General features: G+C 37.8%; 1 protein-coding gene across 2 annotated transcripts in view; it reads right to left on the bottom strand.

Annotated features, from left to right (window-relative positions):
- The window catches only part of tiam1a (TIAM Rac1 associated GEF 1a), a 61866-nt gene that overhangs the window by 8903 nt on the left and 32785 nt on the right, over positions 1–20178 (bottom strand). Inside the window, exons 11-15 of one of the 2 annotated variants that reach the window (XM_053644604.1) lie at positions 19010–19114; positions 18319–18400; positions 18104–18190; positions 13593–13805; positions 12539–12675 (exon numbers count right to left, since the gene is read on the bottom strand). In XM_053644604.1, coding sequence (XP_053500579.1) covers positions 12539–12675; positions 13593–13805; positions 18104–18190; positions 18319–18400; positions 19010–19114 — 624 coding nt within the window. Of the gene's footprint in view, positions 1–5576; positions 6273–12538; positions 12676–13592; positions 13806–18103; positions 18191–18318; positions 18401–19009; positions 19115–20178 lie in introns of those variants that run through there. The other variant, XM_053644605.1, reaches the window with a different exon arrangement.

The raw sequence follows: 20178 nt of genomic DNA, 5'->3' as shown, positions 1-20178 counted from the left end.
CTAAATATGCAATCTCTGAGCAGGTAAATGTACAAACAGTTTAGACACAGCTAGTGAGCTTGACATTATGACATAACTCGAAACACTGTCTGACACATCAGACAAAGTAAAAGAAAAAAAGCCTGAGCTCTGTAATCACTCTGTGATTGTGTTTTAGGAACATACATTAGAATTTAAATGAAATATCTTGGATTTAAAAAGAATGGGGCAAATGGTGTGGAAAAATCCCTTCAGATATACAGTGCCCTCCACTAATATTGGCACCCTTTAATGTGCAGATTAAGAAGGCTGTGAAAAATTGTCTTTATTTTTGAACCTTTTGATTGTTTGCTCAAAAAATCACAAAAATACTCTGCTCTCATGGATATCAAACAATTGCAAACAAAACACAGGGTTATATATATAAAAAACATCTTTGTTAAATAAAGGTGTGCCACAATTACTGGCACCCTTTTAGTCAATACTTTGTGCTACCTCCCTTTGCCAAGATAACAGCTCTGAGTCTTCTCCTATGATGCCTGATGACATTGGAGAATAAATGGCAAGGGATCAGAGACCATTCCTCCATACAGAATCCCTCCAGATCCTTCAAATTTTGAGTTCCACGCTGGTGGACTCTCCTCTTGAGTTCACCCCACAGGTTTTCTATAGGTTTCAAGTCAGGGGATTGGGATGGCCATGGCAGGAACTTGATTTTGTGCTCAGTAAACCATATTCGTGTTGATTTTGATGTATGTTTTGGATCATTGTCCTGCTGGAAGATCCAACCATGGACCATTTTAAGCTTTCTGGCAGGTTGTTCAGGTTTTCATTTAATATATGTGGATATTTGATAGAGTCCATAATATCATGTATCCTAACAAAGTGTCCAGGTCCTCTGGCAGAAAAACAGCCCCAAAATATTAAAGAGCCACCACCATATTTAACCATGGGCATGGGGTACTTTTCCATATGGCTACCTCTCTGTGTGCGACAAAACCACCTCTGGTGTTTATTGCCAAAAAGCTCTATTTTGCTTTAATCTGACCCTAGAACCCGATCCCATTTGAAGTTCCAGTAGTGTCTGACAAACTGAAAATGTTTGAGTTTGTTTTTGGTTGAGGGTAGAGGTTTTTTTCTTGAACCCCTTGCAAACAACTTGTAGTGATGTAGGTGACTTCGGATTGTAGTTTTGGAGACTTTCTGACTCCAAGACAGAACTAACTTCTACAGTTCTGCAGCTGTGATCATTGGAGATTTTTTGGCCATTCAAACCATCCTCTACACAGTGCACTGAGCCAATATAGACACGTCCTCTTCTAGGTTGATTCATAACATTTCCAGATGACTGGAACTTCTTAATTATTGCCCTGATGGTGGAAATGGGCATTTTCAATGCTTGTGCCATTTTGTGAACAACCTTTTGCCAAACATCACAGCCTTATTCACTGGTCTTACCCATTGTTATGAATGACTAAGGGACTTTGGCCTATGTGTTTGGCCTCGTATGTATACCAATGTAAAACAGGAATCATGGTTGAATAATTTCCTGTTCCTATTCACTCTAGGTGTACTAGAAAAATTTCAAATATCAATGGGAATATACTTCAAATATATTGTTCTGATATGAATTCATAGGGGTGCCAATAATTGTTGAACACCTATATTTAACAAAGATATTTTTTGATAAACCTGTGGTGTGTTTGTAATTGTTTGATATCCATTAGAGTAGAGTATTTTTGTGAATTCTTTTAACAAAAGATCAAAAACAATAAAGAAAAATTTTTTCAGCCATATTTACCAAGGGTGCCAATATTAGTGGAGTCTACTGTATGTCAATTTAATACAAAGGCTTATCAAACAGCTAAAAATCCATTAATCTGCGTTTTTTATTATTGGTTCTTAAATTAGTTCCTAAACTGTTACATATTTGGGTAATTACCTATTGGGAACTAAATTTTTTCCTAATTTGGTCATTTTGCTAATTGCCACCCATTAGCTAATTCTCACCCTCTTATCACAGAGCAGCTACCAACCAGGAACTATGCTTTCTCTGAAATGTGAGGTCTAACACCCATTTGAAAACATCCATTAATTCTGAGGAACTAATGGATGTTTTCAAATTCCTGTCATGCATGTGACAGTGCCGCTGAACATACTCAGAGCAAAGTGCTATCTGCCCTCTTCCGCATACATGAGCTCAGAGTCACCCACACACTGGTTTGTGTCACTCTGACAGGGGAGAGAGTTATGCCATCCCTCCCACCCAGAGAGCACAGATAAACTTTTGTGCTCTAGGAGAGGGGATGGTTGTGACATTGTACAGTAGGGTGAACACATTACTGTTGAGCCCACTGAGCAACTACCTTAACATTCAAATGGTGAACTCTACTAAATTACTTTATCCATGCCTTGCGTCTTAAACGCCACTGAATGTAATGAGAATGTGAGTCGTGCTAGTGCTTGACCACGCTTACATGCATGATTCTTATCAATGCATGAATTAAGGGGTATTTTTATAGTTCACTGGTAGTTGTGTACAATTTACTGAAGGTAGGACAAAGACAAAAATGTGGACTAGCAGGATTGACTGGCTACAGTTTAGTTTTATAGATGCACACACACACACACACACACACACACACACACACACACACACACACACACACACAAATATACTGCTGACTCCAGTTAATTCTAGTGAATTATTTTTAAAGGAGAAAACTTCACTAACTAACTAATCGAAAAATATGAGCAAAAGTGAACTTGATATTGCTTTTAACTCAACATGCAGTCTCACATATTAGAAAAGAAAAACAATAGGTGGAGCTCTATGATTAATGACAAAGAACCTTGTGCTCTGGTTATAACAACAACAACAACAACAACAACAAGAAAAGAGTTTCCCTGTCCAAAATAAAAATAATTAGTAAAGTATATTGGAATTTTCTGCATGTAACATGATTAGATGAGGTATCTAGAACACTTACATAAACTGAAACGAAATGTTGCACATGTGCACACACACACACACACACACACACACACACACACACACACACACACACACACACGCACTAATAGCTGAACTGTAAAGATAAGGCTGAGAACAAAGGAAATAGACAATAGAAAATTACGTTATAAAATGGCTGTACAGTGTGTAAATCTGTAAATCTATAACTACGCATTAACATGGAAAATTACTTCTTAGAATCGCTGCTCTGAAGAATTTTCCTCTGGGAAATGTGAGAGTATGTGTTTGTGTGTGTTTATGTGTGTTCTTTTTGCTGTTCAGCAGAATAACCGTATTCAACATAAAGACACACACACACACACCTTTTTTTGATGATATTAACTCATTAACATTAACTGCATGTTAGACTTAGACTCACCGCCTCTTCACTGCTGCACACTTCCGGTGTAAAATGTTAGCAGTGTAGAGTTTACAGAGCTTACAAACTGCAGTTTTGTCATCATTTCACACAAGAGACGACATCTTTACACACAGCATGAAATCGATGTGTTTTCCCGCCCTCTTTTGATTGACAGGATATAATCAGCCCTGATCATCGCATGTTTTTAAAAAAAAATAGTCTAATTGGTATTGGCCGATACATCAATGCATCTCTACAAAACATTTATGTTTTTGTAATATGCAAAAAATGTCGCTTCTTTATCAAATCTTGGCTAAATCTGTGTGTATAGAGATATGCAATCTGGCATAAGAGCATTGCAATTTAAATGCTGGCCAAATTAGGCATGAAAATTGGTCATGGTGTAGGTGAATATTTTGGCTTCAAGGGACTGACAAAAGGTAAAATTATCCATAGTTGCTACTGTTGTGTAAAAACACAATATTTGATTCCTCAAACATCAGAGAACACATCAGTGATTCTGTGAAAAGAAATATAACACAATTTTATAATGCAACTAATTAAAAGTCCAGTCGCTGTAAGAAATAACAGATCTGTGACTAAACTTCGCATGAACTGAAGATTTATGACACAGATTTAGGATTGTGTATTTTTCACCCACTATTACGATATGACACAATTCTCAGGCCCTGCCCAGGCCTATTTTACCCAACCTGACTAACAGCAGAGGTGGAACATATCCACGAGGACAGCAGGAGGAAAGGACAGATGTGGCTGCCAGCAACGTGGCCTCTCCCCTAACACACAGAGACAGACTGACATCTCATCACTGTCTCCTCTAAACTGCTCAGACAGCCATGGAGGAGTAGAATGAAAAGTAGCTGAAGGATTGACAGATCTTTTGGAACTACAGCAAGTAATTATTAATTTTACCCTGAGAGAGATCATGAATTTAAAAATAACCACACTGAAACATATACAAGTATACAAGTGAACAAAACATATACATGTTAGAGACTTAAAAAGGTCATACAGCCTCCAAGAGTGGTTATGTAACATTCCCCATAGCACACACACATGCTCAATCATGTACACACACACACACAAGGGTTGGCTCACCAGCTGCAGCATGTCATAGACAGACTCAGAGGAGCGCTTGGAGCTCCTAATCCTCCGCAGCACAGACATCCTAAACCTAACGTTTAAGGAGGTAACAACAGGATGACCCCTAAAAGGACCAAACCCAGCTCCACCATGAACTTATCTCCTCACAAGAGTTGCCCAAGCATGAGAATGAGACTCACTGCTCTGATGAGATGAAAAAGACTGCTGTCTTCTATAGTTCAGTGCTTTATCAGCAAAGCCCTTCCCTTTCTTGTATCCCTTCCTCTCTCGCTTTGACTCGTCTGTTCTCTGGGTAAATGGCACAAGTGGTAGTGTTTGAAAGAGAGAGCAGGGGAGAGAGAGAGAGAGAGAGAGAGAGAGAATAATAACAATAATAATCCCATCTGGAGCAGGATGAGAGGGACAGGAGGGATGGGGAGGGGTAAAAGGCAGGAGAAGCTCAGCAGTGGCACGTCACTCGCCCCCACTTGCCCAGCAATGCACAGCTTAGTGTTGCTAAACACCAATAATACTACTGTCACCACCAACTATAAGATCCACACAAGAGCTCAGCATGTGACTGTGTGATGCTCGTTGATTCACTTCAACTTTTCTTTTCTTTGGAGAATGAGTGTGAACGAATTCCAGTGTAATTACTGTGTATTGCAAACAATGTGCTGTGGGTCTTGACATGCTCATGTAATGCCTTTTCCAATGAGTTATGAATTGAATCCGTTCATGTACATTTAGAGCTGCGAGTGGCACAAACGCAAAAGGTTATGCAAATTAACAAGGACTCCAGCATACGGAAGTGAGAACTTTCAACAAAGGACACTAAAATCCAGAGATCCTCGTTGCAACGCTGCACAACATAACCAAGTGCAGTTCTAAACAATCACAAATAAATTTGCCACCTTTATACATAGAACTGGAAGCATGATTATTATAGCCATTATTTAAGACGGTGCAGGAAAACTGGCATAAGCAACTAGTGCAGCCAAAACATTTAGTCAAAAACCTTACAAATTAACATTAAAAACTGCTAAATTTAAGATAAATAAATGAATAAATCACTAAGGTGTCCAAAGCTAAGAAAATGAATACAAACATTAGCCATACCTCCATCCATGCACGTACGACCAGTAATAAGCTCAAGGGAAACAACCAAAAGAAGATGAAAAGGAAAACAAAAAAAAAAGGGAGCAGTCGAAAGTATGAGAGTGAGAAGGACACGAGTCCAAACCTGTCCACAGACTCTTGTGCTGCCAAAGGAATCTGAACTAGGACACAGTTTTGTAGGTGTAGTTTTATACTCCAAAGTTCCCACCTCCCCACTTACACAAACATACAGCCAAACACTTAAGGAAGACTTGTCTTATCAGAGTGACTCATGGGACAGAAAGGCAAACATTTCCTTCCCAAGAGAGCAAGGATGTCCTCTTATCACTCACTTTCATTTAAACCCTATATGACTATAACACTTCTGAATGACAAATATGCTGCCAGCACTTGACAAATTAATTGAGCTGTAAACAAGACCTGTAAAGTTTCTGTAAAAATTATTATTGTTCTGTTCATGTTAAGAGTATGAACAGAATACAGAACAAATGGAAAACTTAAGACTAAAATAACTAAAAGAAAAGTGCACTCCTTCCATTAATACACACCACGGTACACACTCATATGTAAACCCCACACACAATCAACAATGATCAACATCAGCACACTATAATGTTGTTCTTAAAAATAAGTCTACCATATTTTACCTGTTCCAGACATTAAATGAACGCATCCCTTAGTCTGTTTAATCACATTTTAGTCTGTTTAATCACATCTGAAGATAGTGATATCAAGGTGACAGGTGATGAAGTACTGGAGGTTTACTGGAGGAGGAGAAAAAGACGAGCGGATCTGGTTTTGTAAGAATCATTTTCAGTGCAACTATTATAAATGTACAATATGTGGCAAAACTCAAAAATAATGATTAAATAAGAAATTTGTGCAATAACTGCTTAAACTATAGTTTGGACATCCACCCAAAATGTATGAGCATGGTCCAACCATCTATTTTGTGTTCCCTTATCCTACACAGGGTCGCGCGGGAGCCTATCCCAGGGGACTCAGGGCACGAGCAGGAGGAAACCCTGGACGGGGGGCCAGCCCATCGGCGGGAACAATCGCATGCACACCACAGACAATTTGGAAATGCCAATCAGCCTACAATGCATGTCTTTGGACTGAGGGAGGAAACTGGAGTACCCAGAGGAAACCCTCGAAGCACAGGGAGAACACGCAAACTCCGCATGTAGGCAGGAATCGAACCCCCAATCCTGGAGGTACGAGGTAAATGTGCTAACCACTAAGCCACCATGCCCCCCTATGAGCATGATGAACTTATTAATTTAATTGTACAGATCACACAGTGACATTTAGTATATGTCCTCACACAATTAATTCTTGGCCATGTGACTATTTATGATTAATTTTTGCAAAGAAAAAAAAAAGATTAAACCATATAGTTACAAAGTCTTGGAATAAGCTCATACATACACAGCCCACACAAAGCTACATGATAAATGTGAAATTAACTTGACTATCAAATCCATCTTTGTTTTTTCCCTGTGTGATTTGGCAAAGTAGCAAGGGCTGTATTGAATTAGTCTACAACTGAAATGACGACCCATACCATCTCATCAGAGAGGATGAGAAATGCACACAGGCATTATTCAATGAGAAATCTAATGAAGTCCTTCTCTTCTTTGTGTGCTGGGCTGTCCGTTTCCTCCAGCACCTGCCTCAATTTATCAGAACAAAGCAATCTGAATTGTAATCAAGCAATTAGAATGAAGGGCTAATTAAAAAAAAGGTGTCCTCCTTCCTTTTTTTTTTTTTTTTTTTTTTTTTTTGCTTTCCAGGAAAAAAACACCCTATGAGATCATAACACTGGTCAACAGTGTGATTTAAAAAGGACAGAGTGCACAAAGCATGGCTGGCCTAAAGGATCTCACTTAGCAGGAGCTGAATAGCTGTTAAAGATGTTCATTTGATTATACAGAAGGAGCATTAGCTTCAGTAAGAGCTGTATGAAGAGGGAAAATGGGGTCTAATTACAGACTCTTCACTCTGAAGTAGCACCAGGTGAGAGATGTGAGAGACATTGTGATAGCTGTGATGGATACCTTATTAATTTCAGTAGAGGAAGACAATATCTGTGTTCACAGTGTGAGTTACATTAGCTAATAGATAATATGTAAATAATAAATAAATAAAAATATAGGAATAATACATGTACTGATAGCCAATTGTTATTTAGCAATTGTGTTATTTAGCAATTGTGTTATTTAGCAAGATACTCAAAAAAGTGTTAATTAGCTGTTAAACCAAAATATGGTAGTGTGGATTTGAATCTTTTTGAGACAGGATTTCTGTGTGTTGTTGTGCAGTGCATTCTGCAAGTTGAATACCGGTATAATGAGACATCTTAAGTCAAAAAGGAGAAAAAGAGACAGACATGGGGATACACACACATGCACACACTCACACATACACAGATGCCATGGCTTTGCTGTGCATGAGTTATTGGGGCTAAACATGAGGCTCAGCAGCAGATGGTGTATCGGCTCACCAGCTAGAGAGACAAAGATTATTCTCTCCTGTCATCCTCTCCTGATTCCTCTCCTGTCATCAAGGTGGCAGAAACAGAAATGTGTAAACAATAAATAGAACAAGAAAGATAAGTATGAAAGGACAGATATAATGAAAAACCAGCTACCATCTTTTGCATTCAGTCGAGTCCCTAGACTGGTAAAATGCAAAAAGCACTCAGATCTGACCTCAGCTCAGCACTGCAAACAGACAAACAGGCTAAATCAAGCATGTAAGTATCACTTTATTACCTATTACTGTGTGCTAAGTGAATGTACAAGGTATTATTTGAGATTTAATACCATGATGTGCTCTCTGAAGCACTGATTAACAGGAGGAAATGGGAATAAGTAGAAATTGGTTTTGAATGCAGCAACGGAAAATCGAAATGACAAGCATGGAGAGTGTAGCATGGCTTCTGCACTGACACTGAGGCAAATCAAATACACTGAGTGTGATTGGAGTCTGGATCTTGATTAGAATGAGGAAACATATGCAAATAGGGTCTGTTTTTGTCTTTAAAGCAGTAAATATTGCAAAAAGATCTCATAGTTTGCTTTTGTTTTTCGTTTCAGATTTACTTGAACGATCTTGATTGACCAGGATATATATACTCAGCAAAAAAAGAAACCTCCCTTTTTCAGGAGACTGCATTTTAAAGATAAAATAAGCTTTACAGATCTTTATTGGAAAGGGTTTAAACAATGTTTTTCATGGTTGTTCAGTGAATCATAAACAATTATTGCACATGCACCTGTGGAACAGTCCTTAAGACACTAACAGTTTACAGGAGGTAGGCAATTATGGTCACAGTTACAATAACTTTGGACAATAACTTTAAAGGACACTAAAGAGACCTTTCTACTGACTCTGAAAAACACCAGAAGAAAGATGTCTCTGGCTCCTGCTCACCTTCGTGAACATGTCATAGGTCTGCTGCAGAGAGGCATGTTGACTGCAGATGTGGCCAGAGCATTAAACTGCAATGTCTTTAATGTAAGACGCCTAAGACATTGCTACAGGGAGACAGGTAGGACAGCTGATCATCCTTGCAGTGGAAAATTACATGTAACTGTCTGTCCCCCCAGACGTGATTGAGAACTTTCAAATGCCTTGGTGGAAGAGTGGAGTAACATCTCACAGCAAGAACTGACAAATCCCCCCCCCCCCCCTTTGTTCAGGGACTCATTATTCCATTTCTGTTTCTCAAATGTCTGTGAAACTTAATTCAGTTTATGTTTCAGTTCTTGAATGTTTTTATGTTAATACAATATTTACACATGTTAAGAAATTTGCTGGAAATAAAAGCAATTGAATGTTTCTTTTTTTGCTGAGTAAGGCTCCAGAATACCCATACATACATACATATATATATATATATATATATATATATATATATATATATATATATATATATATATATATATACACTACATAATTATTATACTACATTATATATTACATAATTTGTAATGAACATGATGTACACATGCACACACCCACACACACACATACACACATACACTGCTTAGCAGAGGGGGAAAACAAAATAAATACAGTTCAACAGTATATAACCATTGAATTTATAAAGAACTAGAACCAAGAACTGATTTTTCATACAATAAAACTGAGAAAAATTGAGAATTAATGTGTTTATTTCTCTTTTTGCTGTCCTCAATAGGATATAAAAGTAATGCATCGTTACTACAGTTCACTGCACTCGCATGTGTGAGCAGCCCCATCCTTCTGATGCTGCCTATAAAGCAAATGTGACCTGTGCGATCACATGACAAAAGAATACACTATACAATAGATTTATACAAAAAAAAAACCAACTCCAATGCAATGATACCCATGAGCTCAGATTACTGTATGCCAGACACTGTGCACAGTGTAAGTAAAACCTCACAGAAATATTGAGAAATTGTACAGCTCAGTATAACTTATGCTCAAAGAAGAAATAGGTGTCAGTTATGATGTGAAACAGGAGATGGCCACATTGTGCTTTAGTCAGTGAGCTGATGTAAGAGGACAGCCTGTAAGAGAGATGTAGAACCAAAGAATCTGATCCTGAACAAATGAAAACCAACCCAAAGGCCCTGTAGCCATCATGAAGACCTGCTGAAGGCAGGGACACAGTGGCACACAGCTCCGTGTGTGTGTGTGTGTGTGTTTATTTACACTGGCACAGTGAAACACAACTCTGTGTTTGTTTTTGAGTGCAGTAGGAACAAAATCCATATATTTTTATATTAATATATGGATTATATTCCTAGTGTGTGCAAACTCATGGGGCAGATTGCCAGGCTTTAGCTATATTCCGCACCCCAACTACAACTGCACAAAAAGCCTTGAAACTAGCCAGAAATGTTTGGGAAACTGAAAAAATATTGGCACGTTTTACCAGTCTTTATCCAGGAAACAAGTTAACAGTGGTGCATTTCTGATTTGCAGAATCTGCAGTACGCATGCAGTGGGGGAAATAAGTATTGGACGCGTCAACATTTTTTTCAGTAAATATATTTCCAATGAGGCTATTCACATGAAAGTTTCACCAGACATCAGTATTAACTCAAGAAATCACCAGACATCAGTATTAACTCAAGAAATCACCAGACATCAGTATTAACTCAAGAAATCCGGAAATATAAAGAATTCACAAAATTAGTCCATAAATAAAGTTATGTGTAATGAAGTGGAATGACACAGAAAAAAAGTATTGAACACGATAACTGAAATTTATTTAATACTTAGTGGAGAAGCCTTTGCTTGTAATGACAGCTTCAAGACGCTTCCTGTATGAAGAAATTAATCGGCCGCAGTATTCAGGTGTGATTTTGGCCCATTATTCTAAACATATCTTTGGATCGTTGTGCTGCTGGAAGATCCACCCACATCTCATCATCATTCTGGTGGATGGCGGCAAATTCTTCTCAAGAATCTCCCGGTAAAGTGCTTCATTCATCGTTCCTTGAATTATATGACGTCTGCCAGTACCATGCGATGAAAAACAGCCCCACACCATGATGCTTCCACCTCCAAACTTCACTGTTGGTATAGTGTTTTTAGGGTGATGTGCACTGCCATTTCTTCTCCAAACATGGTGTGTAGTATGACAGCCAAAAAGTTCAATTTTGCTCTCCCAGTATTTCATATGCTTGTCCAAATGAGTTGTAGCAAGTTTTAAGCAAGCTTCGACATGCCTTTTTCTTTAGTAATGGAGTCTTGCGGGGTAAGCGTGCGGAGAAGCCATGGCAGTGGAGTGCGTTGCCTATTGTTTTCTCTGTGATGATGGCACCTGCTGCCTCCAAGTGTTTCTGGAGCTTTAGTAGTCCTTGGCTCTTGGGGTACACTTCTGATTATTCTTCTGACTCCCTGGTCAGAAATCTTCAGAAAAAGCGAGGAGCTCCAGTGCATAGCCGGTTGATGATGGAGTGATGTTGCTTCCACTTGCGGATAATGGCCCCACTGTTGCTTACTAGAGGATTCAGAAGTTTTGAAAAACATCTCTATCTGATTCCATCAATATGTTTTGTAACAATAAGATTGTGAAGGTCTTGGGAGGGCTCTTTGCTTTTACCCTTTATGAGACGTTTCTTGTGTGACACCTTGGTAACGAAAAGCCTTTTTATAGACCATCAATTTACTAACCCAGCTGATATTAATTTGCACAGATAGGGGGTATAATTACTTACGGATTTCAGCTGTTTCCTTGCCTTATCTTGCCTTGGAGAACTGCTTTTCATTAGCGTGTTCAGTACTTTTTTCCTGTGTCATTCCACTTCATTACACATAACTTTATTTATGGACTTTAATGTTGTGAATTCTTTATATTTACGGATTTCCTGAGTTAATACTGATGTCTGGTTAAAATATATTTACTGAAAAAAATGTTGACGCGTCTAATACTTAATTTCCCCACTGTATAGTTTATGCTGAACCTGGCAACCCTGCATGTAGGACAAAGACCAAGTTCAAGTTAAAGCCGAATATGAAAACAGATACGAATTTTTTGAGCCCTAAACAAATGCAGATAGAGATAATGGCATTGTGTTACACCCTTAATCCACAGGGACTCTCTCTCTCTCTCTCTCTCTCTCTCTCTCTCTCTCTCTCTCTCTCTGTGTGTGTGTGTGTGTGTGTGTGTGTATCCACAGGGAAAGTGTCACACAGCTCTGTGTTTGTGTGTCTAACAGCTCTGAAGTGAGTTGAACACATTGATAATGATACTCCAAACCTAGCAGTAAGTTGTGTTCCTACACTTTACTATGCACTGTTCACACTCATACAACACCTCCTATCCACCATAATGACATCTGATCTGAAACTCATTGACCTCCATTTAATTACTCGAGCATACAGAGCATACAGAGTGCATACAGAACTCTGAGGCTGACTGCATTGAGCAACATTATACCATAGCAACTCTGCCTTACCTTGTGTTCAGAGTCAGTTTCCAGCTCAGCCACAGATCCATCCACTACATCCTCCACAGGTGAAATGGCATATTCTTCCATGTCTTCAGTCTCCGGGCTCTCAAGCACATTTCCAGAGGTCTCATCCAGGATGTCCTCTAGAGGGAGTAGGAGATGGAGAAGGAAAGTGGAGAGAAATCAGAGGTCTTTTCCATCCAAAGTTTAATCAGTTTTTTAACCAAATTTCATAAACTAACCACCAGATGAAAATGCAATCATTGAAATGTGAATTGCATACTTTCCAGGTAATCATTTATTTATTTTTAAAAATCTGTTTCAATCACCTTTACAATTTTTTTTGCTTTTAATTCCTGGTGTTTCCTTTCAGATTTTCTCATGCACATGCCTGAAAGCTTCTCAATTCTACCAAATTTACGATTACTCACACTATGTCACAATTCTAGCATGGTCTTGTCACACCCATAAATAAAGCAACCATAATGTTAAACAGTTTCTGGTTTGTTATCAACATCACTGAATAGTGTCTAGTATTTATTAAATAAAATAGGTGTAGTACCAATTCTACTGAATTTACTCTTCCCTCTTTCCTAGTCTAGTTATCTTTGCTATTTATAACTTTTAACTGTTTTCTATTTGAATTCTTCACTGTGATTGACTGCTGTACCAATGCAATTTCCTTTATGGGATTCCTTAAAATTAATTATAATTATGAATTAAAATTAATGAACTAAGTAAATAATAATAATAAAAAAATAGGGATGCGGCTGTCTGCTTGTTTGTAATGGAAAGTTCTACAAAATACCAAAAGTATGATGGCTGCATGCTTTAAGACATGTGTTCTGAGTTTGTGTGGATGATCTGTGTTCATCATAACACACTCATTGTATAACATTCATCACTGGATTCGATTAGAAAATAAGCAACACCCCATCCAATAAGATCCAGTTTTTGAGGCCAGTATCATTCATTTTCAGGTAATCAGTGATATACAGTATCATACCATTAAATCCCAAAGCCAATTTTAAATATGTTGTGAGTGGGTTGATAATTGTACCTTGGCTCTGGGAGAAGATGTCTGTGTAGAGATCATGGGGTGCGTCTGAGCGGCGGGGAAGCAGTAGACATCGCTGGCACGGCTCGGATTGGGGCACAGTACTGATGGTGAGTGTGAGAGAAGGCTGAGCAAACGCGGCATTCAGGTCCGACAGCTCCAACACACTTGCCTCTTTATCGTTCAGCTGCAGGATCTCATCACCAGCTCTCAGACCTATAGACATGCACAGACACACACACACACGCACACGCAAGCTATCAGATGACAATTTTATTTAATTAAACAAATTTAATTAAAAATACTTTCAATTTGAAAGAAGTAGATAGTGCTCTTTGGGAAAACTCTATGACATGCTAGATAATTCTCTATTTGACAGAGGTGTGTTCCTTAGTGTGTGCAAAAAAAAGAGCTGGAAGTAGTGTCACATGGGCTTTTTTTGTTCCATATTCTCACAGATCTGCCATTTTTAAACACTTTATTACACTCCTTGCACAATAGGAGAAACAAAAAAGCTGTCTCTGCTGCACGCTCCAGCTGATTCCCATTCTCTTGATTATCAATTAGCAGCATAAGAGCTGCCCAATCAGCATCCGATTCGGTGCAATTACAGTACTACTTATTACAGTACCACATGACTCCCACTCTAATTGTTTATTGACGCTCATAGCCAGCTCAGAGACTGGTTGCAGAGTCTTCTCTACCGCTTGAAGCTTGGGATGAGGTTACACGAGGTAGGCAGAGTAATGTGCCTGATGTAAAGAAAAGACCTTTTACCACCCTAAAGTTGATTACTTTCCAGCAGCATGTTTTGAAGTGTTTTCTTCTTCTTAAAATGAGAACAACAATTTATATTTACATTTAACATTGTCCGTGAGACAAGGTATTTCCTGTAATCACTTATGTTATAGTTATAAACAGTCGTTCCTCACCAGGCTCTCTTTTTTCTCTGCGTTGAAGTTAATAAGAGGCAGCTTGTCATGTTATTGAGAAAGCAGAAACTACAAAGTGCTCTATCCTACAACCACTACAAACACTGACACACTAATGTTAAAAAAAGCTTCACCATATCAATGAGCTGAGTCCGTGTGAATTAGCTGTTACTATAGAAACAATAATGTATTAGTATGAACGCATTAATGCCAACCCATGCTTTGTCTTGCATCTGACACTACTGCCAGGGCTGCTTTTATTTAAAAATAATCAGTACCTTCTGACCAATCAGAATTTTACAATACTATGGTATACATATTAATAACTAATTAATAACAGTACTATTAATAACATATTAATAAATACCTTGCACATTATGCATCATTCCAGAAGTTGGTTTTGTAATTTTATGTAACAAACTATCCCTGATATACTTATAGCCTACGTTTTGTTTTTGTCCATATCATTAGATAATGTGCTCATGATAAAGCTGTAAATTATACTAGGAAACATGCATTAGCTCCGTAGTTAGCTATCGCAGCTGGCCATATATTTTCCCATCATTCATTGAACATTGTGTAGACATGTCACTATAATATTCTTATTGTAAACATGTTTCAAATACAGCTCAAAAGCTTGATTTTGAAGAGCCAATCAAAATAGTTGTAGTTCCCCATGTGGAACCCTGCACTAAGCTGCACAACACAGAGAGGGACTTTTTTTTAAATAAAAAAGACATACATAATGCCACCAATATTAGTTTATGTAATATTCATGTCTGTTTATGAATGTGTTATGAAGGCCTAAAGTAAGTACACTTCAGAAAAGTGTTACCAAATAATTTAACTGGCCCAAGTTCTTGTAGGTGAACATTTCATTTGCAAGTTGCTGTTCCACACACAAACACCCCCCCTCCCCACACACACACACATACAAACCCATACAGGCATAGCCTGAAGTGTGACCCAATTGGATGTGAAGCAAACCGTCGCTACTGGAGTAATGATAAAGGCCAGAGAGATGTCATAAAAATGAAGTGCCAGTGTGTCCAAACTGGCCTAAATAAAGAGCACAGCCCCTGGGCAACATGCTACAGTGCTATATATTCCATGCTCATTTGTCTCAGACTGCATGTGGCTTTAATTTCAGCTTCAGTATAGAGTGTATGTTTGGGGCACACGCTTGACACACAGGCTTTGTTCTCCAGGGACAAACACTGTCTACTTGGCTTTGTGCTGATTGGCCTGGTTATTCATGGAGTCTAGCTATAAGCACTTTTCTGCTCTAATACTTGTGCATGACTGGATGACCAGACTAACTAGTGCCAATTAAAACCTAGCACACACACATGTGCACGTGTTTTAACTACAACAGTCCCAAAATATCCTACAGACTACTGTGCTTAAATTGTCCTCATATAGACATGTGTGCAAACTCCCTCATCACGTGACCTCTAGTCAAACACCTATCCGTGCTCCCAGTCACCTGATTACTAATGACACTCGTCTGTTTGCAATCACACTACTCCCATTAAATAACACAGACTCTCCGTATAGCGGCACAAACTCTTGCTCCAGCATTGTGTCTGTGACAATTTCAAACCTTTTGTTATCTACCTGATGTGATAAGTGTTTTGGCCATAGCTTGATTCTTATTACCGATCTAGTCGTGTCTAGTTTATGTTGATCGCCCTACCATTGTCCTGTCTAATGTTTCTAAGCCTTACCTAGCCCTTGTGTTTGTTTGCTACATTGGTTTTAATATAACCAGAAAAACTGTGTCTGTCTATCTGCTCCAAGAGATACTGAAGTAAACAACATATCAGAAAGAGCACTGGAAACTTAAATTTTTTTAGCTTCTGATTTCATTCAACCCCAGTATTTTTGTTAGGACAGTATGCGTCACATATTTGAATCAAGTCATAACCTATGTCAGATGGAGATGAGTTGACATTTGTTGGCATGGAATTGGTTTAACTTGCTGATCCAGTCACATGTGAAAGCTTTTAAAACACATTTCCTCCAGCTGAGTGGAGATTTGGGTCAGTCTGTGGTGTTTTAAATAGCTTGATATTCCCTCAGCAATGTGTCAGCAAAAGGTAAAGCACTTTATAAGAACACACTAAGTGAGGTTCGAAATAAATCTTCTGCCAAATCAATTTCCATTAGCCAGCAAAGCTATAACTTTTGACAGTAACATTAATGGTTCATTTGAACTTATAAAATAAGCTATACTTTAAGGTCTATTGGAAGATCACTGGATGTCCATTGGAAGGTTAGTGAATAAAACCAATTAAACTATGCAACTGCTTGTAAAATCATCTTAGATATTTATTTATGGGCTTAGTTGTTTCTGACTATGTGTTATATTTAATAATTGTATATTTATTATTATCTTTTACTTCTGATTAGATTGATTGATTATTAATGCATTCTTAATTTCTAGAATAGTGGTTATTAAAGTGGGGTCTGGTATTGTTGGGTTGATGATTTTAGTTAATTTAGTTATCACAGTGGAACTCACCACCCATATTGCCAAAGTTGTATTATTTATTGCTGAACAATTCAAACTTATAGACCTTAATGTATAGCTTGTTCTATAATTTCTTGTACTTATAAAACTATTTGATTGGCCACTTGAATTGAACAGGTTTAATCCAAGCTTCATTAACTCTATAAATAATTTGGACATAGTATCTTTCTGTTGGTTCAGGTATAGAAAGGTATGTTGCTTGAACAAATAGGGGAACAAAAATAATTACTGTACACATTAAAATAATATTCATAAAACAATTTGGACTGAGGGGGAGTTCACATTAATTCATGTGGCATGTGGCTACAAAAAAGTCTGAGAACTCTTGGTTTAGAGATAATGTTTTGTGCTTTGCTCACTGCAAAGTTGGAGCGACCCTACAGATTAGTGTCTAGTTTGAGATCTAATATATTCGGTGCAGTTTTTCCAAAAATGTAGCTTTATTTATGACAAAAGAACATGTAGTAGCTCCCAGTCAAAATTTTCTGCCTATCTGGTAGTCATGTTTGAGTGCTGATTTGTCTCCATGAAGTAGGCAAATATTTTTCTCTTAGGTTCATGAAACTGTATAAAGTTTGGTTGAGAACTTCCACCCATACCTGTCTGTCAATTCCAATGGTGTCTCGTACCATGGTTTATCTCACTGTTTGAGATTTGAAAGTTCATCAAATTTACTCAGGATAGCTTTAGATAAAGCAGTGCACCTCTTTCAATAAAAAACAATGGCTTCACTTGTACAAAGGCAACCTAAATGGCTCTGAAAACCTTGTGGTTTAGTCTGAATACAGAATCTGTTCCTGAGTCAGCACTGTTACACTCAGTGGGCACATCTTTTGTATTTTTCATGTATCTTTAATATATATATTTACCATAATTAATTTTTCAAGTTTCACTATGTGTACCTTTCTAGGTTATAGATCCATACTAAAAGTACAGAAATGTACTGGCAATAAGGAAAGGTATAGTTTAGTACCCTTTTTCTCATAGTGTACAACACTCTTACATCAGATGCCTAATTTACATTAAGGCATCAGAGCTGATCTACTCACCTTTAGTGAAAGCCATGCCTCCTGCCTTTATGTTTGTAATATGTAGCTGCTGTGTGCCATCCTCATCCACCACAACTACAGAAAACCCTATGGAGGAGACAGAAAGAAAAGAAAAGAGAATTTGATACCAGTTGATAAGTAGACTGATACATTAAATTCAATAATACAATTTATGTATTTACTAAACGAGACAGCAGTGTGAATAAAATTCTTACCATAACCAATGGCACAGGATTCCTTTCTGTCAAACTGGATAACTTTGGTAGTTTTGGTACAAATTTCAATCTCTTTGTAGAGCTGAAAGAAAAGGAAGAAAGTGTATAATGATCTGGATTTCTGTGTGAAAATATTATCTTATTACTATTATTTTCAGTTTTTAGAACCTACAGAAACCTCATAAAAGAATCCCTCTGAAATCAAACACTCTGACAACCTCTTTATTTTACACATAGGGAAAATAACACATAAACATAAACATCATTTGCTTAAAGACCCAAAACTACTTCAACTGCAGGGGTGTGTGTGTGTGTGTGTGTGTGTGTGTGTGTGTGTGTGTGTGTGCATGGGTGCAAATGCAAATATTATTGTGCTGTGTTATTCCAAGGTTAAAATGGCCTGTACATCTCTGTGTGCAAATATGCTTTCATGTTATTAAGGACATTGAGCCAAGCTGTTAGGGTTTAATTTCGGTAAATCATTTAAATATTTTTCCACCTTTGAAATGGTTAACACAATCCTAAATCAGGTATTCTGAACACTACATCTATGTCACACTGAGCTCTGTGTTCAATATCAGAAAATCATGGAATTGTTTGCATGAATATGTTCATCAGTCAAAGACACTAGGGCCTCTATCAGTATAGCACCAATATTCAATCCATGCTTATTGCTGTAGCTACAACTCACCAGGTCCCAGAGTTCCTCCTCAGGCTTAGGGACATAAAATTGCACTTGATTGTCGATTAGAAACTTCAGCCGGAGATAGTGCTTGGGCCGATCCAGACAGTGGGCCTTGGGAGAGAACAGAGAAAAGAAATACATGATTAGCATCCACATCATGATTGATGAGGTCAAACATAGTGGAGCAAAACTGATGTAGTAAAAGACACTATGAAACACTCACTACGAACCACTTGGGCAAAAGCTTTTAAGTCAGATCTGTTAAGTCATGTAATAATACAAAAGGTCATGGGTCAGTGCCCTATACTAATTCATTTCCTACAGGCATGTGGCAAATATCCATGGAACATTCAGTACATACCTCACTGTTTATATTTTGAAGCAGTCATTTGGGTCAGAAAGGTGCTACAGAAAGCATCAATTGCTTGAACTTGATCTAAACAATGGTGCTCCTTTCCAAGTGTCCTAGCAATGCTTAAAAGCCTTTTTTTATTCTTCTAATAAGGTAGTTATATATACACATGGCTGGCCCTATGCATCATAAACCCATTTCTTATTAAAACATGAAAAAGTGAAAATATAAATTTTTTATGATGGAGTACAAAACATCAAGTGCCTCATACTGTATTCCATTACGTTACTTGACAGAAAACCATTTTTAAGATTGAATTGGTCTGCATACTAACATCACAATATAATTTATTTAAAATTCTATTTCCACAGCTGCTGCTCATTTTTTAAAAAACATATTTGATGTGCGTTTGCATATGCACACAGATTAAATGGCAAAATTCAAGGTCTCTTAGCAGCATTTATGTATCAAACATGCAATCAACCATTCAGTACATTATCAGTATACAGGATGAAAGTAAGTATTGATTATTGTGCACTTTCACATCGTGTTCTGGTTTAGTTTAAAGTCTTTTTCAAGATATCATTCTGCATTCCTTTCTATTACCTCAACCTCCAACCCATAACATGCTTTACCTAGTTACAGGGATAGTTTTTTCAAAAACTAAAGTATATGCTGTTTTAACTCGTTGTTCAGGGTCAAGTTCTCTGATCCCTGGTTTACCGTTACCTCCAAGTAAAGTAATAAAGAGAAACACAGAAAAATTTCCCAATGTCACCAGACAGGAATGTGTCTTCCTTTAATTACACCAATCCAGGCCAGA

Source organism: Ictalurus furcatus, chromosome 16, assembly GCF_023375685.1.
Source record: "Ictalurus furcatus strain D&B chromosome 16, Billie_1.0, whole genome shotgun sequence".
NCBI lineage: Eukaryota > Metazoa > Chordata > Actinopteri > Siluriformes > Ictaluridae > Ictalurus > Ictalurus furcatus.
Note: the sequence above shows the minus strand (reverse complement) of the source record. Positions and strands in the feature narration are given on the sequence as shown.